This window comes from Anarhichas minor, unplaced genomic scaffold, assembly GCF_050575085.1.
Source record: "Anarhichas minor isolate MPS153535 unplaced genomic scaffold, ASM5057508v1 ptg000033l, whole genome shotgun sequence".
In the NCBI taxonomy this organism is placed as follows: domain Eukaryota; kingdom Metazoa; phylum Chordata; class Actinopteri; order Perciformes; family Anarhichadidae; genus Anarhichas; species Anarhichas minor.
The window spans coordinates 5,142,433-5,169,968 of record NW_027466479.1 but is presented as its reverse complement, the minus strand read 5'-3'; the positions used below and the strand labels follow the sequence as shown (position 1 = coordinate 5,169,968).

At 44.1% G+C, this 27,536-nt stretch overlaps 1 protein-coding gene across 3 annotated transcripts in view; it reads right to left on the bottom strand.

Annotated features, from left to right (window-relative positions):
- Positions 1-386: 386 nt before the first annotated feature.
- cica (capicua transcriptional repressor a) overlaps positions 387-27,536 on the bottom strand; it is a 35,918-nt gene continuing 8,768 nt past the window's right edge. The window contains exons 3-22 of one of the 3 annotated variants that reach the window (XM_076106335.1): positions 26,731-26,998; positions 19,608-19,739; positions 18,459-18,612; positions 15,325-15,424; positions 15,046-15,228; positions 14,687-14,813; positions 14,149-14,318; positions 12,867-12,999; positions 12,397-12,479; positions 11,079-11,883; positions 10,411-10,553; positions 9,475-9,635; positions 8,984-9,203; positions 7,705-7,963; positions 6,190-6,371; positions 5,688-5,830; positions 4,750-4,901; positions 4,398-4,532; positions 4,185-4,310; positions 387-3,661 (exon numbers count right to left, since the gene is read on the bottom strand). In XM_076106335.1, coding sequence (XP_075962450.1) covers positions 3,390-3,661; positions 4,185-4,310; positions 4,398-4,532; positions 4,750-4,901; positions 5,688-5,830; positions 6,190-6,371; positions 7,705-7,963; positions 8,984-9,203; positions 9,475-9,635; positions 10,411-10,553; positions 11,079-11,883; positions 12,397-12,479; positions 12,867-12,999; positions 14,149-14,318; positions 14,687-14,813; positions 15,046-15,228; positions 15,325-15,424; positions 18,459-18,612; positions 19,608-19,739; positions 26,731-26,998 — 3,948 coding nt within the window. In that variant the 3' untranslated portion in view covers positions 387-3,389. Of the gene's footprint in view, positions 3,662-4,184; positions 4,311-4,397; positions 4,533-4,749; positions 4,902-5,687; positions 5,831-6,189; positions 6,372-7,270; positions 7,375-7,704; positions 7,964-8,983; positions 9,204-9,474; positions 9,636-10,410; positions 10,554-11,078; positions 11,884-12,396; positions 12,480-12,866; positions 13,000-14,148; positions 14,319-14,686; positions 14,814-15,045; positions 15,229-15,324; positions 15,425-18,458; positions 18,613-19,607; positions 19,740-26,730; positions 26,999-27,536 lie in introns of those variants that run through there. The other 2 variants (XM_076106336.1, XR_012957662.1) reach the window with 2 other exon arrangements.

Sequence of the window (27,536 nt, the reverse complement as noted above, 5' to 3'; positions counted from 1 at the left end):
TCTCTGACCAGCTCCCCTTACCTTAACCCACCTCTCACCCAATATGACCTCAATGTGGAAGGCTACTCTAATCCAATAGGCACACTTAACACTGAGATTCTTATAAAGGCCAGTTGGAAAAGTGCACACTTTTCCGGAGGTTTTGGGAACTTGCCTGTTGGCTGCATCTGTAGATCATGTTCATTTGTCTATAGTAAAATTTGGTCATTTGAGGATTCATTTGCATCAGCTAACCACTGTTATTCTGGAAGTAGAGATTTCAATAAATCAGGGAGTCATTTGTCACCTTCTGTATGTGGATTGATAAATAAGACATACATTTTTTTGGAAACTTTCCAAAAACTTCCAGAAATTCAAGCATGTGAAATAAATTCAAGGACATGGGACATTGTGTTAGAACTTTAATATTTTCAATATTTAGTTGTTTTTTTTGTTTAGAAATATTGCACATGGTCAACATGCCTGCTTATGAGATAACACTCACCTCGCTCATCCTAAAATTCCTTCTCCAAAGTAAGGACAGTTTATTTTTAAGCACAATCATACAGTGTACACACATACATGTGTGCGGATGCACATATGTCTGTGTGGGTGTGTGTGCACGCGTGCACGTGATTGCACATGCATGCAGACGGACACTTTACAGCCCTAACCCCAAAGAGATGAGAATTGATAGTCCTCTATTTATTACCTGTGTGTATTCATATATATTTATATATTGTATATCCTGAATATATATTTCATATATATCCTGAATCAACTGGGTTTGATAACAGTCAAGATGGTGGGCAAAATAGTCATGGTGACTATAAAAATACTGTCTCTAGAGTAGAATATAGAATGTAGAATACGATGAAAAATATACTATTGATAATGTTGCTGTATGGAGAAAGAGCAAGAGGTTGGTCGTGTTAACACGCTAACTGCATGTGCCAAAACATACACACACACCCGAACGCAGACCTAAATGCACATATATGGAAATACCGGTATATATATTTTTTTTTCACACATCCAACTGTATACAGAGAAATAAAAGAGATACCCATAATAATAACTACCCCCCGCTCTCCGCCGAGGAAGCAAAGAGCCAAAAAGTGCTATTCAAAAATTGTCTTTGACTTTTAGTAAGTTATAATCTCTATCTCTTCAACAATAACAATAATTGTGTGATTCTTTTTTGTTTTATACCATAGTTAAAGACAGTATCACAACAGCTCATTCCTCTCACTGACTGACTGCGTTGGATTTAATATCTATGGCACAGAGCCTTCCCCCCCGAAAACAAAATAACCCAAAATAAAAATAAAATAAATGTCCTATTGCACCATTTGACGGGAAAGGATAAAGTGTCGATAAGAGAGGGAGGAGGGGAGGGCTCCAGAGACTGCCCTCCAGGGCTGGTCTAGGATCTGCTTTCCCTGAACTAACCCTAACCAGAACCATCCTGAGCTACATCGCGCTTGACCCGGGACCAGTGCTTAAGGGCACTTTCTAACAACACTTGAGGGGTTGAGGTAAAGAAGAGGAATGAGGAGAGTTAAAAGAAAGGGGGAGGGGGGGGGGGGGGGGGGCAGGGAGGTCAAGGAGAGGAATAAGTTGGTTGATAACATACGGAACAAGGTTATTCTTTTTTTTTCTACTAAAACAATCTCTAAAAACAATACTTTCCTGATTTAACTTGCGGCGAGACGGGCCGCACAAATTGTGCAAACACCTGATTTCAACGTTTTTACAAAACGACAACCGCCCCAGCTCCCCCCACTTCTGTGTCTGGTGAGAATTGAAGAGGAGGGAATGGGGGTAAGGGGGGGGGGGGGGGAGAGAGAACCGCCCCAGGTACAATTAAAAGTAGGGTGGGGCGCAGACTGATTTTGTCCCCTTTTTTGTCCAGAGTTTAAATTTTTTTGTTGTTGTGATTTTATATTTTTTATGCTGGAGAAGAAACACAATAGAGCCACAAGAGAAAAAACAGGCCACGGTATAACGGGTTATTTCCACGGCAACGATAACGAGAGAAAGCAACATTATATCCACTGGGAGATTCAGAGAAGTTTGGTTCAAATTCTACTTTTTCTCTCTGTTGGTGAGCTCTATCGTGTTGTTGTCCTTATTCGCTAATATTATCTTGTCTTCCTATAGTTAGAAGATGAATCTTCCATCCGATAAGCATCGTCCACCGTTCTTCTTCTGCCTTTTTTCTCTGTGCTCCGTCGGGAGCCAGTCAGTCAGTGTCGAACTTAAACGTAGATTCTTCGAAGCCTCACAACCAATAGTCTCTTTACATAATCTCTTTACGGTGCCTGTTCGCACAGGGCTTTTTTCGGGGATGGGACCCCAACAGACATACAGACATATAGAATCAGCTCCCGCCAATAAGGACTCAGTCTTTCATAATGGCAATAACTGAAGGTGCAAAGATTGGTCACACTACATCCCAACTCCTGCCTTCCTTTTTCTTTTTTTCCAGGAGCGAACTGATTTCACGCTTTCAGTCTCTCTTCTCACTACAATCACTAAAAACTGTGCAGGCCAATGGCTTGGTCAGACCAGATTTGACTTTGTTTGTGTACGAGTGTTCACACTGCACAGATGTGTCCATGTTTATGTTTGTGTGTGTGTGTGTGTGCGCATGTGCTGTATATGTGTGCGTGTGCTGTCTGTCTTGCAGCATCGAGGGGTCGTGGAATATCAGTGGAGGTCGTTGGGGTTGTGTTTGTGTCCCGACCACTGTGCTGAGGAGTGGAAGGGGTGAGAAGGAGGTCAAGTCAATGGCATCTGAGGGCTGGCTGGCTGGCTGGCAACAGCAAACTGCATCTGCACAATAAGTGACAAAGTGCCTTTGTGTGTCATGATCCTTGGTGGCTGCTCCCGGGGACCGCCAAAGAGTAACAGTCTGATTTGGTAAGGGTGTGTGTGTGTGTGTTTATGTGGGATCATGTGCATGCTGGAGATTACATATGCACCAGGTTTTGTGTGTGTGTGCCGGAGAGATAGTGAGTGTGCGCCACATAGTTTGTGTGTCGAACTACAAACTACTGTACAAATGTGCTGAGAGCAGACCTTGGCAAAGTGGTAACTGAAAACACTCTGGATACTTGGGAGGGGGGGGGGGGGCAATACTGCAAGAAGCACTTGACTCGTCAGGACTTGTGATTTGTCCACTTTTGAGGCTTATTTTTTTTAAAAGTCTGATTGGACGAATCAAGCGCACCTCAAGTAGTTTGAATATTTGCGACTGTATTCAGATGTAATTTTGCCCAGGTCTGGTGGAGATTAGTGCCAGTAGAACGGATCCCAACGGAGCCATTGCTTCAACTGCTTCAACGCACACAAGAACATTCTTCTCTCTCTTCCTTTATTTTTTCGACTCTGTCATCCCGTCCAGCTTAGGACCCTTCAGTTTTCGGCTCCTCGGGGCTCCTGGCTTTGTCTCCTTGCTGCTCCGCCCCTCCGTCCTCCCGGGCTGATTGATTGAAAGAGGAGCTGTGGGACGGGGCGGGGCCGGCTTCGGCTAACCCTGCCAACACTCCCAGCTCGAAGGTTCCGGGCGCGGCCGTCTGCATGATCTTCTGGCGGACTTCGCGGATCTTCAGCTGCAGACACACCTTGGTGGGGAAGGTGTCCGAGTAGCGTGCCTGGAAGGCGGCGGTGGCCTGAGCTGGAGAGGGTGAGAGAAATAGGAGGCGAACAGAGAGCAAGAAGATAGAGCGCTTGTTATCAACACTGTACGATATCAAGTATTAGCATATGTCCTGTGTGGTATTCTTTATGACTGCAATTGCGACTGATTCCGTGTTAGTTTGCTTTGTATTTATTGAGCATTTTGCATCACATAGAGATAATGAGTGAGTGGTTACCAAGTTTAACGACACAACTGAGGAAGGAACAAAACAGAAACAAAAGAGCCCTGTAAATCCAACCAAAGTCCCTGTATACTTTCCACTCATATTTCTCTGATACTGTAAAATACAAAGTGTTTTTAAAGTATAAGGACTTCTATAAATGTGAGGTAGCTCCCCTCCAAATATGTGAGTATTACTGCTTGCGCTGCAATGAAGGAACAGACTGTTTTGAGCTGAACTGAGGTTTGCCCGCACATTTGAATAAAAGTCAAATATTGAATCTCCATTTCAGGTAGTTATTCCTATCGTAACATTGTGTCCCATCTACTTGTGGTTTACCTGAGGGGAAGAAGCCATGTTCCTGAAACAGCTGCATGACCAGGGCCCGGCGCTGATCCAGAGTTCTGCGCAGAGATGAGTAGGGGACACGATCCAAGTCTCCAAGAAGATCCTCTCCCTCGGTACCTGGTTGAACGAGGAGAACATCGTGTCACTTTCAGTGCACCTTTTTGGAGCTGCTCCCTGCTGCTGCACCCGATGTACCCGTCGTACCCGCTCTGTCGAAGGTGAAGATCTCCCCCTCACACTTGGCGGCGCTCTTCGGGGTGTTGGGCTCCGAGCTGCAGCTGGAGAGACGGCGGGTCTTCCTCCTCGGGGAGCTGGGGTCTTCGGCTGTCGGCTCCAGCTCTGAGATGAAAAGGGGGAGGGACAAGGGGGATAACAAGAGTATGAAGAGGAAAGGGGACACGTAGGAAGAGAGGACAGGGTAGATTTTAGACATATCAAGCACAAAAAGCAGGGAAATAAAAACAATGTGACGACACAACAACGTCTTAATTCCAAATGCAAATAACACAATGTTGCTTTTTAAGAAAAATAGTACATCTCTCTCTGAGCATCTCACCGGTGGAGTTGCGTCTCTTCCTGCGGTAGCTTCCCAGGATGACTCTTGGCGAGGTGGCCAGACTCTGCAGAGTGGGCGAAGGCAGGACCTCCTCTGGGTTGAACTCTGGAAGCTCAGCAAAACGCTCCTCAAAGTACGTCTCCGACAGGACCCTGCGCACAGAGAACACCGTGGTCATGCCGGTTAAGGGATTGGACGCACGTTCCTCATGGCCTAGGGCTGAGTTGTGTCAGGGCTTTCTCTTGTCTGTGGCTTCCCCACCACTCTCTGGCTGTCTAAATAAAGAACAGAAAGGGGAGAGCACTCTGCCCACTCACATTCAGGAAACAAAGAGTTTCCATCATCATTTTATGAAGTTGGAGGTCTGGTTGTAAAATAATTTTTTTTTAAAAACAGAACTAGATGCCACAATGTGCGAACATCAGTGTTAAATAAAGTCGACAAATGGAGTCCCGTCCAGGGCGCTGAATCTCATCTTCAAGCTGCTTCACGCTGTAACTACAGAAGATGAGCTCCTGTTATACGAGCGCTCTCAGCTTGACAAAATGTAAACTGTTAGAATAGAGAGAACATTGTCTGACAACGACCGGAGAGCCAGAAGGACCAGGCTGACTTGTTTTGTTTTGCTTTGGCACTGATTCTTCGAGAGCCGTGACTCTGATGAGTCCGATCACGAGAAGGGCTCTGGACTTTAACGAAAGCTTGTCTCGCAGCCAAAGATGAGACTCGAATTATGACTAAGCGCTGAACGTCTCGCATGCATTTCCCTCGTTTTACGGGTGCTTCCATATTTGATGTCATCTCGCATATTCCGAAGCTTCTAGACACTAAACCCACTCGGAAATATTTGATTCCAAAACAAAAATATGGAAGCACTGACGATAAGTTCCCTCAGCTAGTGACTCGCGCCTGTCTCGTGCCTACATCGTCCCACTTACTTCTCGAGAGAGTCGGGCGTCTTTTTGAGCGGCGGGGGTCTGAACTTGGTCTTCTTCGAGCCAGAGGGGGGCTCTCTTTCCGCAGGGGGAGGGGGTGGGGGGTCCAAACCCGGGGGCGGCAGAGGAGGGGTGCGAGGTCCGGCCTGGGAAGAGAGCGAGACAGTAGGTGTACCGTTCCCTCACGACTCTTTGAAATTGTCTTAATTATTCCTTCATTTTTTCCACTGCACAATATCTACGTTTATGGAGAACTGTTTTGTTAGCATGTCTCTTTGTCTCTGTACTATTGTTTCCAGCTCAGAAAAGATTGTTTGTCTTGCTGCAGGGGGAAAAAAACTGTTGATAAACACCTGATGTAAGTGTGTAACAAGAGGAATAATACATTCTGGTGTATTCTTGTATCAATTAGACCTAAAACCGTTTGAATAGGCTTCTAAAGCTCTTTCACCAAAGCTTTGAGAGATGAGAGAATCAGCTGAATGAGCTGGGCAGCTTTTCTCACCTCTTTGCTGCTGGCGTCCATGCTGTGGTCCTCTCTGTCCGTCTCCCTGCCTCCCTTTTTGTTCCTGCTCTCCTTCACCCCTCTCTCTGTCTCCCTGTCCACGTCGCTTTGTTTCTCTCCGCCGTGTCCATCTCCGAGGTTTTCTTCTTTGATGTGCAGGCCGAGGTCCTCCTCTTTTTTAACTGGAGCAGATAAAGATCAGTTTAGACTTTGATTCAAAAAAAAAAAATAATAAATAAAAAATTCTGCATCATCCTCATTTATCGCACTGGTCTTAACGTTCTTAATCCTGCTTGCTCAGTTTCTAAAAAAAGATTTGAATCTGGAGGAAAAGCTGACTGATTCTGCAACAACATGGCCCCTTTTAATGCCTTAAAGGGACAGTGCGGATTTTTTGAGGTGGGGTTGAATGTTCTTAGCCATAGACAGTAGAACATCAGTACAGCGATCAGCGGTAGCTAATCCAAAAATGGGAAAAGAGGTGGATCGTGGGTGGAGCTTAGGCAGCCCTGGGTGACGCTGCAGACGCAGCTAGCAGCTAGCAACCTGAAACCGCACCTACCTGTCACTCAAAGCGGCCACGTGCTCCTTTATGCCTAACTTTAAGCCTTAATACAATTTAAACAGGTGAGTTCTATAAAAGTCAGCCCCTAGTAATGTTGTAATTCACACGGATATTAGCTATAGAGACCATAACCAGGCTGTAAACATGTTAAGTTATGCTGTAAAGCCGAGCATTTTTAACATAGAGGTCAATGGAGATTTTTTTGGAGCCAGCCTCAAGAGGCCATTCGAAAACTTCAGTTTTTTTTGTCCCGTTGGCTTTATTTCTCAGCACTCGAGGTTGCTGCTTGGTTTAAAACACCAAAGTCACACAATAACACAAACAAACTCATCAATTGAGACAGTGATAGGCCTGCAACCTCCATGTTCTGTGAGGTAGAATTACTTTAAAAAAAGAAACATTTTGCCAAATGAGTCTCGCGGCTTTGAAGAGAGCACAGATAACGGTCCTGTTGGAAAGAGCTGTCTGACGGCAAGGTAAAGCGGTGAAAATGTTCTGAATATAGCGTACACTTACACTGATTCTGATTCATCAGGTGTCTGAAACAGGTTTTGCTGCTGCCCCCGTCCACTACCGTGCTGATACTTTCTCCAAACTGGTGGCGTGCCCACCACCATCTACTGTAGATAATACACTGACTATGGATAAGAACCTCATACAAACCCCACTTCAAAACATCCAAACTATCGCTTTAAATGTAAAGAGAAACCAATGCCCATGGCGGGCAATTTAGAAAATATCTGAAGATTCTGCAACACCATGTTTTTCAATCTTAAAAATCCAGAGACCTTTCAAAGTGTCCCTGTAGGATGACAGGATGGGTTCACGTAGATGTCAATGTTTTTATGTCTCCACACTAAATGAAACTAACTTTTTTTTTAGTAACCTCACCAACACCAAAAAAAAAGTGAAATTTAAATCCAAACCACACAAAAGCGGTGGAGCGTTACCTGCTGTGATATTAATCGGACAGGTGGCAAAAGAGGAGCTGGCAGCACAGCTCGACCACTCATCCGACAGGTTCTCCCTCTTCACCTCCACCTTCAGCTCCATCTCCTCTGCCGCCGAGCCCTGCGCCCCTGTCGCCGACTGAGACGAAAGGCTCGTCACGTCCTGGGCCGGGGAGGCCACTGCGGGCGGCGCGGTTGTAACGGAGACCAGGCCACTGGGCAGAGCAACGGTCGGTGCAGGGTAGATGGCAGTTAGCACCTGACGGAGAAGACAGCAATGACAGCAACGAGAGATTAGTGTGGCTTTTCTGGTGTATCCCTGTTTGCTTTGTAGAGCAAGAAAAAGAAAGCTAACAGCCGAACAGTGACAATGTCATGAAGCGAGCTGAAGAAGTGAGAAAAGGGGAAGTGGGATTCAATGAATCTATTACTTCTAGAGCAGGGTTTCTCAACCTTTAGTAGCATGAGGCCCACTGCTGGAGAACAAACAAACTGGGTTTTAAATATGTGTTATGCCACTGTCAGCTGTAATGACCAATATGTATATATTCTGCTTACCCTCACCCATCACTGCCTGCCATTATGAATCCAACTTTAAAGTATTACGGTTCATAATTCCTCACCACACGCTTTAGAGCTTTTACTGGCGCAGGGTTGTCTCCCACATCACTCTTTCATTTAAAAAAACGATCCATTTTGCATCACTGTGTCTGAGGGAGCGTTAGCAGCAAAAACCTGAAGATGTGCTGTGATATTCAAACGTAACTGGTCATTGAAATCATGCATTTTAATTTCTGTATTCATGTGAATAATTGAATAATTTGGAAACTGCTGCCACACGATGTAACATGTAATGTAATGTAGTCACGATTAATTGATTCCAGAATGCTGCACCTTTAATCCCGCTGCCTCTGGAGCTGCATGTGCTACAGCTGATTTTTCTGTCGAACAATTCCTTTCCTTTTCTTTTTTCTTTTTAAATGTTTTAAGAGGTATTTGATACGGTTTAATTAATTCATACACCACTGGTAAGACATGGACATTTTGTGAAATAAATCTGCAGTATTTGTATTGAAAAGAAAAACCTCCAACATGTAGAATTACTACTATAAAGATATAGAAAGATATAGTAAATAATTACTACTGTAAAAATAGTAGTAATTCTTTCACTCCTTAAACATTATCAACTTCTTTTATAATTCATTTTTCATATTTTCCTCGTGACCGCACACCTCTGTGTTACGGTGTTAACGCTGTACAGTTGTCTGTTCCTCTTTACCTGACGACCGGCGGCTCCCGAGGCCTGACCCGGAGGGGTCTGTGGTTGACAGCTCAGGGGCGGGGCCAACAGTGGCTGAACCAGGGTTCGCCCCACCGGGGCGATGGTGGTGAAGCCCAGGGTTGCCAGGGACGATGGGAGATACGCAGGGCTCGGAGCGGACGTGGCCTGTTGGAGCGTAGCCGCGGTAACTCCCGGGCCAGCCTGGACATAGGTGATCCTGAAGGAGAGAAGAGTCTGAGCGTCAAAGACAGATATTACAGCTGAGGATTACAAATAAAAAAGGCAATAATGACCACAGTTTTCCAAAGCCATAGCTGACTTCAAATTGCTTGTTTTGTCCCAACAATCCAAAACATAAAGATATTCAGTTTACTGTCATAAAAACAAAAAATACTTTCTTTATCTACATTTACTGCAAAATAAGTTATGAGCCAAGCTGAAATCAAAATAACTGAGGAAAATCAAAGCGTCTAATAGGCGTTAGTGACCTGGTGGGTGGAGAGGTCAGAAGAACGGTCTGCGGGGGCGCGGCACCGGGAGACATCACTGTTGCCACGGAAACAGGAAAGGGACTCCCAGGATGCACTGCTGCTGCACCGCAAGGGTGAACGTTGGTCTGGACCACAGGCATCGGAGCGATCTGGATGATCTTTATGGGGGGGGGTCACACATAAACAAAAGGAATTTCTCACCAACTTATCTAAACACATCTGATATGTATGTATATATAATTTAATTTATTATGAGACAGAGAGAGGACGAGATGCAGCAAAGGGTCATGGGGGTGGTCCTAAGAACAATTCTAGGAGTTTGTTAAAGCAACTGGTCCCTTCAGAATAAAACGCAGCACAGTAGTAGAGCTACAACTAACCCTAACCCTACTAGCATCATTCCTCACCTAATTTGATTGTCTGGATTAATAATTAAGTTTATAAGGGAAAAACTGTTAAAATAGTAGAAAAAAAATGCCCGTTAGAAGGTCAGTAAGCTCGGGAGATCAGTCTAAAATCCACAAATAATCAATTTACAATCATATAAAAGAGAAAAGAGCTAACTCATTCAATTTGAAAAGCTAGAACCAGCTAATATTTTGTATTTTTCCTTCATCAAATAGATTCTCTGTCCCTGCAAAGCAGCAAGTGTGTGATGGTACTTTCTAAACTCAAAGAGGGAAAGCTTCAAAAAGCTTTTGTCCGAATCCGACCGGTCAAAATCGGATAAAGACTGCAACACAGAGCAGTAAAACATGAGCATAACTGACCTTCGAAAATCTACCTCGTTCCCATCAGGAACATGTGTCACGTGTCTTAGAATGCTGCTGATGCAGATTTGACTACCTTGTCACCTGTCAGCAAACAGGGTGGCGTCTATTTAACCTCGGGAGCTGCTCGCACTCGCTTCAGTCACCGCGTTGACATTCTTACCTTGTTTCCTGTCACGGAGCCATTCTGCACAGGAAGAGGCGGAGCTACCAGAGAAATGGAGGGATGAGGAGGAGTAGACCCTGTTCTCACTGTTGCCATGGGAACCAACATCTTGCTCTGCAAGACCGGCGACTGGGTTTGGACTAACGAGTGAGAAGGAGAGAGCGGGGAGACAGAGAGAGAGAGAGAGAGAGAGAGAGAGAGAGAGAGTTAAAACACTCAGCGTGAGAAACAGATGAATCGAGCCAAAAGACGGGAGGGGAGGACGGCACAGGAGCGACGGGTGGGTGGAGACACACTGAGACATGAGAGGACATTTCAGCTACTGATAATAGTGAAATTCCTCTCTGATAACGAGGTGGAACAATGTTCTGTTGCTTCAGACTCTTCTGAATAGAGTGATTAAGGCATGGGTGGGCGGCGGGCGCTCATACTCGTGTCAACAGTGCTTCCCCTGTCAATCATGCATCTCCCGTTTATGTAAGACAATCACATCTATTTTCAGAGCTTCCTGCGGAGATGATTAATAGAAAATAAGGGACTTACAGCAAAAAGAGACGAATTTAAGAAAGACTCTTTTCCAGGTCTCAGTGGAGACCGTTGAAAACACTGAGACTAAACTCTGATTTGTTCTTTCTTTATCAGCCAACCGCTGCTCTCTGTCTCACCTCTGGTTCCGGGGCTGACTGATGCAACTCTGATGCCCGCCCCCGAGTGCATGCCATTGGCCATGGCGGCATTGGCGGGCAGGGAGAGAATTTGCTGGTGGGTGAGTTGAGGGGAGGAGGGGCCCTCGGTGGGCAAGATGCACTGGACCTGCGCTAGCGGCTTGGGGCCGGCGGGAGGTGTGAGAGTGGAGGTGGCGCCGGTGGGGTGGAGCTGGGGCTGGAGGACAGGTAGGGGAGTTTGTGCGTGCAGCTGTGGGCTGAGGAGCGGCACTGGCTGGGCGGCGGGAAAGGACCCTCCCAGAACTAGGCTAGTGACCAGGCCGCTGCCCCCCACGGGAGTTACACTGACTGGACCTGGGGAGGAGGATGAGGACAGGTACCCACCACCCGCGGCGATTGGCAGCTGCTGAGGTCCGCCTCCTCCAATCAGGAGAGCAGCTTTCTTGTCCTGAGGCAGGGAGTTGCCGGTGACGGCTCCTTCCTCTGGCGTGCTGGCGATGGGTCGCACCACATTGGTCACCATTGTGCCAAGGACCTGAGTCAAACCCTGTTGGGCCAAAGCGAGGGGAGCCTGGCCGCTGGATGGATGAGAGAAGACCCCACCACCTCCTTCTCCTCCATCTGCTGCTGCTTCTTCTCCCTTGGATCTTCCCTCGCTCCCCTCCTCTCTCTTTCTCTTCCTCTCGGACCCCCGTCCTCCTCCTCCTCCTCCTCCGTCGTTCCCTTTAGCGGAGGTGGAACCGGAGTGAGGAGTGGAGGGAGAGCAAGAAGGGAGAGCGGAGCGAGCCACTGGCTGGAAGCCATGCTGGAGGGAAGAAAGAGAGAGACGGAGGGATCAAAACTGGGAAGGTTACTATGTAAAGTTCTCTTCTACTTCATGAACACATGAAGCTACTTACTTAAGAGCTCACAGTAGCTCTAGAAAATCTGTGAGTTTTAAATGTTCAATGGGGATGAAGGAACCACCAACGATATGAGGTCTTTAATGCAGAATTATACTGTTGGTAAGAGGCTCGATACCTACAAAAATAATCCACCTACATCAATACTTAACTCATACGTGTGATGAAGACCCAGATTCAGTTTTTACTAAATGTGGTACCTTATACTCCATGCCTTGATGCAAAGACTATATATGGAATAAAAGTATTGAATAAAAAATCTTATCTAATCTAATCTAAAATCCATAATATTTTATAATATATATGCAGTGCAAAATGAGGGAGGAGAGACACGCGGTTGCCCAGAAAATCAAGCTCAAAGTGAAGTCTACTGTGGAAAGTGATTCCAATGACTTGATGATGACGACTGCAGCTACCTGTCCATCTGGTTCATCTTCATCGCTGTCCGTCACTCTCTCCTTACACTTGAGGTCGATGGAGCCTTCAGGACAGGAATCCTCTGAGGGTGGGGCATAAATATGAGAAGTTAGCACATTTCAGCAAAAGGGGACTTAACGCACAATATTCTTCTAACTGCTCCCCGTTTGCAATCAGTGCCTTCAAACCACCAGTATCAGCATCGAATGGCCAATTATGAGCTATTGTTCAATTCTAGCACTAGCAACTAACAGTCCCGGGGCTGAGGCTTACCAGATGACACAGCTTCTTTTTTTCTTTTTTAGCATTTAGGTGTTTTGCTAAAACCGTCATTCTGATTATGAAGTGTCAGTGTCTATTTTTGAAGACACACTGATCGTTGTGGGAACTGAAACTATGACTTTTGTGGTTGTGCAACAACAGCCTCTCCCAACAGCCACTAGACCGCCGTGCTGATCACCTAACTCACCCATGACGTCGTCGTCTCCCTCTTCCTCACAGATGACCATGCGCTCTTCGTCGCTGGTCACGTCCTCGCTGAGCCTACCCTTGTACAGGGCCTGAGGCGGGGGCTGACGGCGAAACAGACTCGCCCCCTCCTCCTGACAGGAAAGGCAAAAGGAGAAGCACATTTTACAGTTTTACAACCTAACTATGAAGCATGAATCTCTGTCTGTGTGTCCTTCGCATATCTCGCGAACCCATCCGATCTACTTCACACTTGGTGGGTGTTTTGCTGCGGACCGAAGGACGTGCAGTATTAAAATTGGTGTAATTTGGACATGCGACAACGTCAATATTAATATGCTTTGAATAAACAAGCTTTGGGCAGTGGGGGCGGTGCTTCAGGAAACTGCAGACAAGCATGTTCGCCACACAGCTGGCCTTTAAAGGCCGCGGCTCAACTGCACTTCACTTTTGCTGCTGGATGCACCAACGTTATAACGGAACTCTTCTTCACTTCCATAGAAACAAACAAGCGCTCCAAAACAGCCACGCCCTCAAACAGGGACTGCACTAGTAAACTTAAAAACTAAGAAAGTAAAACCCTAAGTACTTCAGAAGAACACTTCAGACAGAAGTAATAACGCTATTATCAAGGCATGGATACGGTTCTGCCGCCAGCATTAAATGAAAGCCTTTAAAACAAAAGAGCTCCCATGCAGGTCTATCCCACTGTGATTAGGAGTGTAGCAGCAAACACCACGGTGCCTTCAAAGGCACTAAAACACCAGTAGACAGTGAAACCTTTGAAGTTGGAGGGCTGAGCTCCCCCTGGAGCTTTCGGTGGGCTTTCAGCGGCAACAACTCAAGCCCTCACACAAAGAACCTACAGAGTCCATTTGAACAGTTCTTTTTGAACGGCATGCTTTCAGTCGTGGAGTTCAACCGAAATGTTTTGCAGCATGAAGGACACACGTCTGCTGTCTATAAATACACACACGTATGTTAGTGCGTAGGCGCTCTCATACACACAAGCATTAGCCCAGATTCTGTTTTTTAGAAGAATTACTTCAGTCTGCTTTCATTCTCTGCATTTCTTTACTTGATTTAGTTCTGTCTTTGTTCTCTTGGCTGCAACAAATACAGTGTTAAAGTGCTTGAATACTGACTTGACTGTAAAGCACATGATTTTAATTCTCTCCAGCTTGAAGATTAAACTAGCTGGTGATCGTGAACAGTTTGCTTCACATTCTTTAATCTTCCGAGTCTGTTTGCTGCCTTCGAGCTACAGATCAACAACCGCCTACCTTCTCCAGGTCTCTATCCCTCTGCTCCAGGGTGTGCACGGCACTCTGGGAAAAGGCTCGGGGACGCGGGTGCTGCCCTGCAAACAGCCCCACTCGGCGCTCCGATCCCATTGGCCAGCACGAGCCTCCTCCCTTCCCCCCCTCCGGCACCTGAGACTCCGGATGGGGATCTGGAGGAGAGAGGAGTCTGATCAAAGATAAACTACCACAGTGAGTCATGTATGGAGTAGATCAACAAAACTAGTTCCACATAAATCCACACCAACGCGCTGTCTTAGAGCATCGGCAAAAACGCCTGCGGTGTGCAATAAGAAATCTGTATGTTTTCTATAATGACGGTTCATCATGTCAGACGATGGTTCAGTATGGCTGAATATGTTTTAAAGGATCTACGCCAGACAAAAAGAGTCAAAGCAGTAGATGATTCACTGACTGTTTTCCTTGTAAAAGCCTTTTTGTGTTATGGTCTGGAAATGCTCAACACACACGCACGCACGCACGCACGCACGCACGCACGCACGCACACACACACACACACCTATGCTCTCTGACATGCTCCTCTCCCGTGAATCCTTTGGCAACCCACGGCCCTCCGACAGCGACTTCCTGCGGTCCTTGTTACACCACTTCCAGTCTGGGTGGGCTCTAAAGTGGGCCTCTTTCACCTGGAGGAAGAGGAGGAGGAGGAGGAGGAGGAGGAGGAGGAGGAGGAGGAGAGGGTCTTTAATGTTTTTCAACAACTTATTCCAGACAAGCTGCTATTAATGTTGGTGATTCTGGATGTATAGAGCGCAAAATGAAAAGCTCTCATATACCGGCTGAAGAGTCGCTACTTCATAAACTGCACACTGCAAATCAATCCGAAAATAAGAGCCAAATAAGGAATTCTATCTTCACCTGGAAGGCCAGATCGTGGTACTGCTGCTTCTCGTTGGGCCCCAGAGCGTACCACCACTCCCCCAGGATCTTGCTGACTGTTCGGTTGTCTTGGTTGGGATGTCGCTGGTGCACCAGGGCCCGGTGGCGCTTGCTGAAGATCATGAATGCGTTCATTGGTCGGCGGATGTGATCCTTCTCCCTCTGGTTGAGGTTTTGGAAGGGAACACAAATCTCAGTTTCATGGTGAGAATATATTTGTCTCTGTTTTTTGACCGTCCGTCTGCATGGTGGACTGACCTTCCTGTCTCCGTCCTTAGGCAGGGCGCTGAGGGACTGCGTGCGCCTCTTCATGGAGCCGGAGGAGGGCGCCGCGTCGTTGGCCACTCCCGGGGAGAACCTACGTTCACACCACAGAGGAAAAAAGGAAAACCGTTGAGTCCAAAAGACACGGGAGATTAAGGGAAATTCCTCAATGTGAGGGACTTTCAGGAAAATGACAAGGCTACAGGGCTGCGAAGGATTTAGGGAGGAATCGAAGACACAATAGTCATCATTTATTAAGATACTGTGTATCAGAGTGTGGAGTCCACTCTTTATTTGATCCGTTTTTCAATAGTTTTAATGTATTTCACACCTTTGTGGTGAAGCTCCATTTTAGCACTTGAACAGTATGACATGCTACGGTGTCCATACATAGTTAAAGTATAAACCATGTTGCCTTTTTGATTACAGCGTTTATCTGCAGTTTGATTATTGACTCTACAACACACAGCCTAGAGATCACACGTCAGACAACCAGAACAGTGTCTCCCCCCTTTTCCTTTCATTTACCGTGGACGTAATCTGGACACTTTTCTTTTATCTGTTCAGCCTTGGCTGTCATCACATACGCATGCCAACTACTGAGTATTTATTTGGTTAATTCCACAGAAACGGCTGTTTCTACTACCACTAATAAATTGCAATCTTCCTGCGAACCACTGGATTGTTTCAAGGAAAGAGCACCCTGACACAGTAAATAACACAAATGCTGTCACAGACCGGGTCAAGTTTGGATTACTATCGTGTCGGAGAAACAGAGCAGCAAAAAAGACGTTAGTTTGTACACAAATTCTTATTATGACTTTAAAATATCGAACAGTTGATATAAGTGATGAAAGACAAAAAAAGAGAACATGAATAATAAAACTAAATACTGGAAAAAGGAAATTCACTGGTTCATTTTTTTAAATTAAACACACCAGTGATGAAACAAAACTGCAGACCAATAAATCAGTGGTGAATAAAGCTGGATAGTGATCATTGTGACCATTAGAGAAGTCTTTTGAAAATGTGAGCCAGCAGACAGAACGTCTGAACCTTTCAGCTGTGAGTGAACTCAGTGTCCTACATGAAGATGCCACTTTTTTTTGCCCTCTTGTCTAGTGTTACTAAAGCCTTTATAAAAAAAAAAAAAAGAATAAAAAGAGAAAAAAAACTGATATACAGCAATCACATAAATACAACAAAGATTAAATAAGCAGAAATGAGGAAAAGAGTGACCGTAGAAGGTCCGTGAAGGTAGAATCTAAGCCAGAGCAATCATGAGGTGTCAGGGAGTTCGGCTGGGAAAGCACAAAAGAAATACAGAAAAAAGAAAGCAAAAAGGGGGTGATAGACCGAGAATTGACAGATAAGAAGTGGCAGATAAAAAGCAAACAAATACATCTAAAGAATGTATATCATGCTCCCTACAGTGGGAGGTGTATTTGTGTAGCCGGGGGCATAATTTGGAGCTCAAAATCCTGTTAAAAGAGTCGGCTTTGTTATTATTCATGCCGTTAGTCTCTTCATTGAGATGCAGCCAGACTACAGGTGTAGCCACTGCAACATCGAGAGATTGCTGAAGTACTTCTTTTGGTGATGACAGGCCTTTGTGAGCACGGTGACCCTGAAACATTCAAAACCGCACTACCAGCCAGACAGCCACGCAGCCGTCTGAGTCACTCTGAAAGAGCAGTAACCCAGCCAGACGCAGAGACGCAAGCCTGAGAGGAATGGAGGAGCACAGACTGTACAACTCTTTGCCAGACACACACACATACACACACAATCACACAAACGCACACATACACACACACACTGATACAGCCGGTAGGAAAAGTTGTTTGTTGTTGTTTGTTTCTTTCGAAATTCTGCTGTCGGAGGTGAATTTCGGTCCACCTGTTCTGAGCATAGCGGCATTAAGAGTTTTAAAGTCTTCGACGCGGTCAAACTGCGTCTAATTTAATCTACAGTTACTATCTGTTTTCTTGTGAGTCATGCACAGAGTCGCGGAAAGGAAACAATGTATTCAGTGTTTGCTTACAATGAGTTGACAACCTTTAAATGTAACACCAAAACCTTTTAAAGGTCAGAAGGTTTATTTTTTTTCTCTCCATATTTAAAGTTGCTACAAGGAACTTTGATTTTTTTGTTGATTTTGGTGGACAAAAGAGGCATTGTTTTCTGAGAACCAGATTCCCTTCAGAAAACCTCTCTATTCACTGCCGACGGTGTCTGACAGTCGGCCCCGTGCAGTCCTAGTTCTGGTTCTCCCGTGCTTCTCCTCCCTCCAGCGGGCCAAGCAATACAGCCTGGGCCTCCAGCAGCGTGGTGTCGGCAGAGCAGCGAGGCCAAGCTCTGCTCCTGATTTCCTAAAAATCTGACCAGGTTGCACCGTTGACAAGCATTAAGAATAACTATATAGAAGCAGCCAATCCTCTCGCTGATGGTCTTGTTTACTTAAGTAGGTCATACAGACGCATCCGTATTAAATGAAAACTCTTTCATAACCAATTAAAGTTCCTCACAGCAACTCTGAAGTAAATTGTAAAGTAAATTTAGCTACAGAGTTTGTTGTTTTTCAAAATGGATACATACATATAACAATTTTGGAAATGAACATTAAGACGTTGTAGTGTAGTAGTAGTTAAAGTAGAGATCATAATTTACACAAGAATACATTTTTTAATATTATGATAATGAACCAGTTACTATGCTACAAAATAAAGTGATATTCCACTTCACTGAGTTTATACGTGAATAATAGGCAGATTTAAATCACCACACTTGCATGTAAACCTAAACCGGATCAACGGTTGTCTGGCAGTTTCCTGTGTCTGACTGGAGGACTGGCCTCATTTCACAATGTGGTCAGTGTGCCACAGCGCTACTCTACAACTGAATTTCAATTCAATCTTTTGTTTCTTGTGCTTCTTCCTCCTCTTCTCTTGATTCCATTTGCCATCCGTAGGCCATTGCTGGACACTGCTGAGCACAATTGTTGTATTCTGCCATGTTACTTTTATGTGGCCAAAAAAAGAAGAAGCAGAAAGCATCTCACAATGCAGAACAGCAAGCACCACGATTAATACCAGGGAGGTGGATGAAATCGGCCCCTTTGTACTTACGGGTCGTCTGTATCGCTCTCTGTCTCGCTGTCAGCCCCGCCCCTGTCTGTAGGAGGATTGTCATTGGTCGGGGGAGGGCACGACGTCGATCCCCTCTCTATGTCTGGGGGGCCGGTCCGTCCATCGCTCACCAGGGCCACGCCGCAACGAGGCTCTGAAAAATAAAAGCCATTTAATAGTTAGTTGGTGAAAGAGCTTCACGGAGGTAAGAATTAACAGAGCCATGAGTGTTAACGCAGGGCTGCCCTACATGCAGCTGATGGGCAGTTTTATTCTGGCGGTGGGAGGTGTGAGAAGCTCTGACTACAACTATGTTATAATCAGTGTTTGTTTTATACTGCAGGTGTCTTGCTAACAACGTTTATTGCAGCCCATTAGCGAGATTGCTTACTTTTACTATGTTTGGACTGGCCTCCACTTTTGAAGCCATTATAACTTGTCCGAGAATTTATGTAGTCATTAGTTAGATGGAAAAATGCTTAGAAGACAGTTTACAGTGTCCCCCTCAGAATGAATTTGTTTTATCTTTTATGCTCATGCATCCTAAAAAGGCAAACTGTCTGAGATTGATAATGTGACACAGACATGAATAGGATGCCATGAAGTATTATAATTTCCCAAAGAGTAAGCTGATCAGTCAATTGACAGAAAATGAATCCCCAACTATCTTAAGTCATTTTACATAACAAAATGAAGAAAACTGGCTGGTTCCGGTCTCTGACATGTTCCGGTTTGCTGCTTTTCTTTGTCAAATATGTTAACAAACTGAATATATTTGTGTTTTTAGATTGATGATGTGACCTTGGTCTCTGAGAAACTTAAAAGAGCTAAAATAAGGCCTTTATGAAGCTCTGTGGAGGACTACGGACCGTCCCCACCACTCACAATTAGTCTCGGACTACATTTTAGCAATCCAGGCAATAAATAGTGTTATCAACAATGTTACTGGAACTATATTGGTGTGAGCACCAACTGTGCTGATTTGCAATTCAGTCGCGACTGTTTTGGGAAACACTGCCTTGGCTACCGGTACGTCCGACCAAACACTATTTATACTGAGGGAAATACTTGTTTGTAAGATGTAGTCGTATACATGTGGGTACAAGCAGTGGTGTTTCAGAGAAAAAAAGGAGTGGGGTCATTGGCTACCTTTGCTCTGATTGACAAGCTGTTGGCCATCGGCAGGCTGGGCAGCCGCTCCTGATTGGCTGGGCTCCAGGAAAGGGACGAGCGAATGCCAAGGGAACACTGGCACCGACCGAGGCTCCACGTTGGTCCAAACTGTGGGAACGCAAAGGGGGAGAGTGAGAGAGAGAGAGAGAAAGGAAAAAAAAATGAAATGTCATCATGTTTATCAATCTCAGTATCATGGCCTGCAGACAGAAGGTAGCGCTCTGCCCTCTGGCAGCATGTGAAATCCTCCACGATCGCCAGCCGGTGACGAGCTAAAGCTCTACTAAAAACTACACTTTGATAGAAACTGAAGACCATGAATGGAGTTGTGTGTTCAGCCACCTACTCTGCGCCCCCCCCCCCCCCCCCCTTCCAACACACACACTCGCACAGAGAACATCCCTCAGGATAATGAGAGTTGAGGGGTCATGTGGTGTGATGTGATGAGGGAACCTGTTATTTCATCCACAGAGACTCCAGACCAGTCGCTGTCTAGACTGCTGCCGAGCTTCAGACTCTCAACCATTTCAAGTCAAGAAAGACTACAGAGCACAAGTTGAATTTATTACACAAATCTCTATAACTACTGTTTTAGAGATGGGTCGTATGGTTACAACAATAATATATTACAATATTGATAAAAGTGTTTTTCTTAATATAGATATAAATCGTAAAATGCATTCTCAACCACATGTAAAATACTTCAACGGATGTTAAACTGAGAACCACTTAAAATGAAATGAAAACCATGTATCTCCAAATTTGGTGATTTTTCTCCGTGGGTGAGAAAGGGCTATCTGCAGTCATACTGCAACGTACTTGTTTGAACCCAAACCATGATCTTTTTCTAAACGTAACCAAGTTTTTTTTATCTATAAACTAAATGAAATGACTGTAGGCCTACTGTACTGACAGCTTTTTACCAAATATATTTTAAAAATCGGCATTTCATGGTTGGAAATGGCTCAAAATGCCATCTACTGTTTGAAATCAGCCCTAATATGTAAGGCCAATTCTAAGATACAGACAACCGTGTAGGACTAACCTACTTCATGAAATAAAAGAATGTTCCAGCTCTCTGATCAGACCCCCTCCAGGCCTCTCCCCACAGCGTCTATCGTTTTTACTGTCTGTAATCACAGTGTAGCACAATCACAGCACAGCTCAAGCCTGTTCTCTCCTGTCTGTGGACTTAAAGTTAAGCTATCAGTGATAAAGACTGATTATCTAGCAATAGCGATGTGATTTCCTACGCTGAGATACGGGTGTGTCGATAAAGCAGGATGTTGCTTATTTCTTCCCATTAAGCGGCTGGCTAGCTAGCTAGCTAGCTATGTTAGCTTGCTATTTCCACCATGTTTTTATACCGACGATGTTTACAGTGGGGGGGGGGGGGGGGGGGGGGGTGAGAGGCGGGACTGTGGGGGTGTAGGGAGAACTGTTAATGTACACCGTGGAACGGAAGGCAGGCAGCTATTGTACCCGCTAAACATCAAAAGGTTAGCGTTGTCGTTGTGTGCATGTTAGCATGCTAATCCTAGCATTTAGCGCAAAGCATCACTGTACCTAAACATTACCTTATTAAACGTTAACATAACAGGAAAATACTCCTACTCCTTAAGCTTCATACATCTTTTGAAGAAGAAAAAACTAAAAACATTGTCACAAAGCAGAGAACGGGCCATTTGTCTAAGCTGATGAAAAGTTCACAAAACAAAACCCTCAATAGCTTAATTTGTTAGTTTAAAGTGAATATTTCCATAGAGTGATTAATTATGACAGATAACACAATATGTTCACATCATCATGATACCACTGAAAGCTTTACTTCTGCTAATACTACCACCACTATTACTGTATTTCTACCATTCTTCTACTGCCAATACTAATACTACAACCACTAACACTGCTACTACTTCTAAAATCACAACTGTTACTGCTAATGTCACCACTACTGCTACTGCATGTTTGGATATTTCCACTTTGGGAATAAATGCAATATTTTGTAGTTTTATCAGCAGCCGTTCATCCATCCATTAATTTATCTATATATACATATATATATATATTATATAATTATAAAGTATTGCATATTAAAGATTTCAGCCTCCCCTGACTGCGGTATTCCACATACAGGTCTAGCCTGTTGGAAATAAACTGGCTTTGAACTCTGCTGCAGCACTGCAATGTCCAGTTCTCGTTTCCATTAATAATTTTATAATAAAGTATTAAAATGGTCTATTTATAGCTAACCGTTCGCCAGCTTATGGCTCATCTAAAATGGAGGTCCAGATACTGCTGAGCTAGACAATGAAGAAAATGTAAACAGACCCCGGACCTGCTGTTCAAGAAGTTCTCTTTTGCAGATTCTGGTGTCACCTGACTATTATCACTGCTCTAAGTGCTCTGAACTTTGCAATACTACTTCACTTATGCTGCTGTTTGCATGGGGAACTTCAGCTGAGGAAGTGAGTCTTATTCAAACGTTTTATATATATTTATATCTGTGCAAATCAAATGTTTATGCTGACCTCTTTCAGTTTTGTTGTCCCCGTTTTAAGCCATATGTCTTTTTCTGTGCATGTACGTTGAGAACTGAACAGAATACAAGAGTCAATATTATCCTAATACTACGATTAGTAAAATGCAGAGACTAGATTTCACTGTGCATAATATGTGAGAATATACGGTTTATTTCACATGTGCAGCTGTATATCTGAATATATATCCTAGATGAATTCAGATATACCGCTGCAACTCAAAGACAGCCAAAGTGATACCTGATTTTTAAGGTCAATATTGATACAGATATTTAGCAGTTAAAAAATTATACAATATAGCTAACAATATATATATAATTTTAAATAAACATATAATTACCGCCTCCCAGTTTAATGCTTCTTCCCACCAGACATGTTACAGTTTACATCCATGTACGTCCAAAATGTCATCACTTTGTATCGTTTTATCCAATTAGACATTTGTGTGAAATGGTCACGATTAACATATGAATCCTTGAGTTATGGCCAAAAATGTGTTTAGTCCGGTCACAGTGACCTTTGACCATCAAATTCTAAATTAAATTCGCTGACGGCCCTCCTGAGATGTCACGGGAATGGGATGGACACGAGGCTACAATGGCCTTGACCTTTGACCTCCAAAATCGAATCCCTTTCTTTCAGTACTTTGAGTCCAGGTGGAACTTTTGTGTGAAATTTTAAGAAATTCCCTCAATGAGTTCCTGCGATATCACTTTCACAAGAAGGGACCGGACGTGTGGACATAAAAGTACGTACGGACAACCCATAATTATAAATGCCTCCGGCCACGGCCGTCACCGTGACAAAACAATCCCTTAAGATTTTCTTTTGTTGCTTACAGTGAGACATTTTGCAAGTGAAACATTAACTTGTCAGTGCTCTCTGGAGACGCTGTTTCTAAATAGCCTCAAACCTTGTTTGCCATGTCTGTACTGCAATTTGTTGTTACTCATCGGCTGACATATAATGTTCATTGATACGGATATATCCGCTAAAACAGCTAATACTTTCCAATTTATTGGTCAAGCTCTGTTCAATCAGCAGTGTGGATACCAGCCAACTTTAGGGACTGAACCCATTTGCTTTGCTTAAAAGGATTGTCTCCATTCTCATGAAACCTAAATGTTATCAGGAGGCTAGGTCCGACTATCAGAGACAAAAACTGATGTAAAACTTCTGTTTGGTCACTTAGTATACAATAGCAGGTTATTGGAAGGTTTAAGCTAAGTTTAAGACTTTTTTTCAGACAAATCTGTATTCAAGATTGAATTAATAACAAAAATAAAGAAACTACACTGGCAGAAACAGACCGTTTTCAACTGACTGTGGAAAATGACAGCTCTGTGACTAATTTGAATGACAATAGGAAATGTTTACAGGGTCAAGAAGCCTGTAGTAAACCTGCTGCGTGTTAATGTAACAGTGGAAGTGAAAAATCAACACTCCTCCACCCACAGCTGTGGTTTCTATTTGGTCTGCCTTACTTTCCAACTCTGCCTGCACCAAACATCACTGTGTAAGGGTGGAAATCAAACCCAAATCAATGGGAATAAATCTGTAGTCAGTAACATTTCTGCACTTTTAAATAGTCTATCTTTCTCATTGTCAAAAAACTCCACAAAAAGACCAAAACTCACAATGAAATGAACTCAGACAAGTATTATCTGTTTTTGCCAAAGCCCTCTGTGCTCCATAGAGAACCATTGTTGTCAAAAAATATAAAAAAACATATCACCGAGGCAACAGAGTGACATTTGACATTCTTGCAATGAACAGTGGGCACTGTAGTTAAAATTAATCTGACATTCACCACACTACTGCTGTAATTACCCACCAGAACACCAAATGTGTATTAATCCACCATTGAAAATAGTCCCTAACAAATGCAACTCTTGTCTGAGTAACATTGGCTGAACAATACAGTGCCCAGCTGTTTAAGGAAATTGCTGAACCTTTTATAGAAATAAAACTATATATTTTTTTTTTTTTTAAACTTCAGAATGAACATAAGGGCTGAGTGCCACAGAGTGTGGAAGTAAAGAGAGACAGACATTTGTTGAGATTTGATGAGAGTGAGAAAAACACAGAATGTATGGCCTTTTGCTTTAAGGTGCTGAACAAATCTGACTTGAGATCCTGAACACTTTTAAAAGGACCAGCTGACACCCTGAAGAGGCGAGCCGTGAATATTCCAGGGAAGCACCGACGGTGGTGAGTTGTGAAAAACATCAGAGAGAGACACACTGCACAGAACGAGCCGTCTTCATGTCGTCTTTAAGGTGGAAAAATGATGCGACTCGACTGTAGATATCCACCTGTCATGTGACTACAAACATTACCGCCACTTGGAGAGTTTCCCAAATAACTTCTCCCGTGTGTGCAAAAAGCAATAACGCAGTTCCTGAGCCATGCAGCGAGATGAGACCTCAGCCGAGCACTTATCCCTTCTTCACTGAAGGCTGCAGACATACTCATAGAGAGCAATAATGAAACTTGTGATGCTAATGCAGCTGCACTTGAGCCGGGCTATATTTAGAAGCATCTCATCCGCTGGGGGCCTCCACTGCCTTCTGCCTGCGTTTGTTTCTGGGCTTCGCTGAGGCTCGGGGTGTTTTTAAAAATGTATGGCGGAGGAAACGTAACGCTATCCTGAGGAATAAAAAGCACGCTCCGGTAATCAGCTCGGGCCTCGACGCTTTACTGCGTTAATTCTAACGGTGGAAAGCGTGTATCCATGACAACGCGCCGGCAAATACGATTACTCCTTTTTTTTCTGCCGCAAGTGATGAAACACATTCACATCACGGCAGACCTGCCCTTGATGCCCTGTCTGAGGTTGTTGATTGTCTGGAACAGCGAGATGAATGCATGCATGCGTGTGTGTGTGTGTGTGTGGTAGAGGAGGAGTGTGAATGTCCTTGTTGCTCTCTGCACTCCTGCTCTCAGTCTTGCATGTCTAGACATGTCAATATTCTCGCCCTCTTAAAGGTTTCAGTGAAACACCCCTTCTGTCTCTCTCTCACAAACACGGATATGAAAAGGGTGACACCCCCTGCACACGCACACTCAATAACTGTGACACTACACACACAGAGTCACGAATTACACACACACACTGAGCCGCGGGTCTGGGTGGTTGCCTGCACGGCTGATTTATATCAAAACCTTTTCTGATCTTCACGCCTGAGAGGAAAAATGGTTTCACTCTGAAGTCACCTTTACCGCCTGAGCCGAGTCAGGAAATCACAGTTCAGTCAGAAAAGGGTGAAGAAATGCTAAATAATTTAAAGATCCTTATGCATTAAATCTGCTACTTTTGACATTTGTGGAGAAGGATATAGAGACGACAAAAGAGATGTTTTGACAAATAATCATCAGTAATGTGGATAAAATGATGAAGCAGGTAAAGGCAAATGATGGAATAGCTAGATCAGTCTGGTAAGTTCAGAAAACTTTGCAGTAATGCAGCCTTTAAAACCAGGAAAAGTCAACCCTTATATATTATATATTATGCCATATGAGCAACCACGCAATTTGTCCTGAATGAATATATTAACTGAAAAATGTCTACATGACTTATAAATACAACCTCTTGTTTTGTCAAATGCCAGTATGAACTGTGACACTGAAGATAAAAAGTATTGACAACATCTCTCTGCACTAACAAACTCCTGTACATTTATTCCACTTTCCCGTTTTCAGACTGAGAAAGTGTTGTGCTAAACGGACACAAAATGAGAAATCCTGCATTTCAATTGAAAACCATCTTCCCCGTTCCTATATTAGTAACATTTCCGAGTTTTGGGCTGAAATATTGCAAGGTTGGCATGGAAACAAGCACACAGTATATGATTAACCCAAACACCTCTATTGCTCAGTGGCCAATTTTCTTATATCCAGCAGAGTGCACACAGAGCTGAGAAAAAATATTCACACAGATTGTTGCCCAAATACATACTCTGAAAGAGGGTACGCAAAAGGGTAACTTCTGCCCCGTTTCATCCTACCTTAAACAAAATGCTAAATGTCCTTGTGTCCACTGTGGCCGATTATAAGGGAGTCATTGATAAAGCAATTGTTTAAGGAGAAAGAGTATTTCTTAGAAAACAACAGCAGCCCAAAGCGGCACATTTCTGTCAATTATGGTATATTATAACTTAAAATAAAACATCTTTGTGAAAATAGAGTATTTGCCACATACGTGCCTAATAAATATGAAGTAGTAAGTCAATAAAAACGCTCCCAAAAAAAGGTCAACATGTCCTGAGAAGGCAAATCAAACATCCTTTGAATATGGTTTCCTCCTTCAGTGCTAGCAAACCATAGTAAAGTGTATATGAGTCATAGCCATAACACTCTTGATGACACTCCTGTAACTCTAGAGAGATAATGAAAGCAAGAATATCTGGGCTGGAGTACACAAGCTTCAGCATGCACATCCCTTCCTACTATAGAGTACGGACTAAGTGTGTCTCAGCAGACTTTGTATCTGACGGGAACAAAGGTCGAAGCCACAGTGCCGGGATGATCCCTCGCTCCCTCTCCCCGTCCTTACTCACCAGTGCCCGGCCGTCCCATGATGATTTGCTTGCGCGGAGCAGGGTAAGGCGACTCAGCTGGCAGTATGAGCGGCAGCAGGGCGGTCGGCGTGGGGTGACAGGCTACCGGCTGTGGCAGCCCCCCTCCGGAGGCGTCCTGGTGTCCCTCGGGTTTCCTCTCCCTCTCCCGGCCTCCAGAGCCAGAGGAGGACAGGATGGAGCCCGACGAAGTGGGCATCGCGGAGGGGCTGGACAGGGCAGCGTGACCCCCCATGGCTGGAGTCAAGGACTGGGAGGAGACATCAAAGAGGAGACGTTTGAATTCACTTTCAAGGTGGAGTTTCTCAGTCACTGACAAGATTATAGAGCAGGGGTATTCAATCCAAATTCAACGAGGTTAGAGAGTTTCCTCATGCAAAGGTCTGAAACATCACAATAATGAGTAACTTGCGCTATGATTTAGTCCCATATATATTGAATTAGCCAACAGTTGTATTATTGTCTGTATGTAGTCAACAACTGACTGTCAGATCAAGTAAAGAAAGTTCAATTGAATAATATCCCAACAATATTTACTGTCAGTTTTTTAACTGAACTGGATGAATTATAAATAATACATAATCTAATAATAAATAAATATTCTTTCTTGTTTCAAGTAAAATAAGGGATGCATTTAAGATTCAATTACACAACAGAAAGCTTTTGAAAGATGTGCATCCTAAAATAAAGTACCCACCAAATAAATTCAACTGAATCGTCTTTGCCATGCAGCTTTAAATTCAGTTCATTCAGGTGTGAAGTGATGTCACCGAAAAAAGCCACGATAT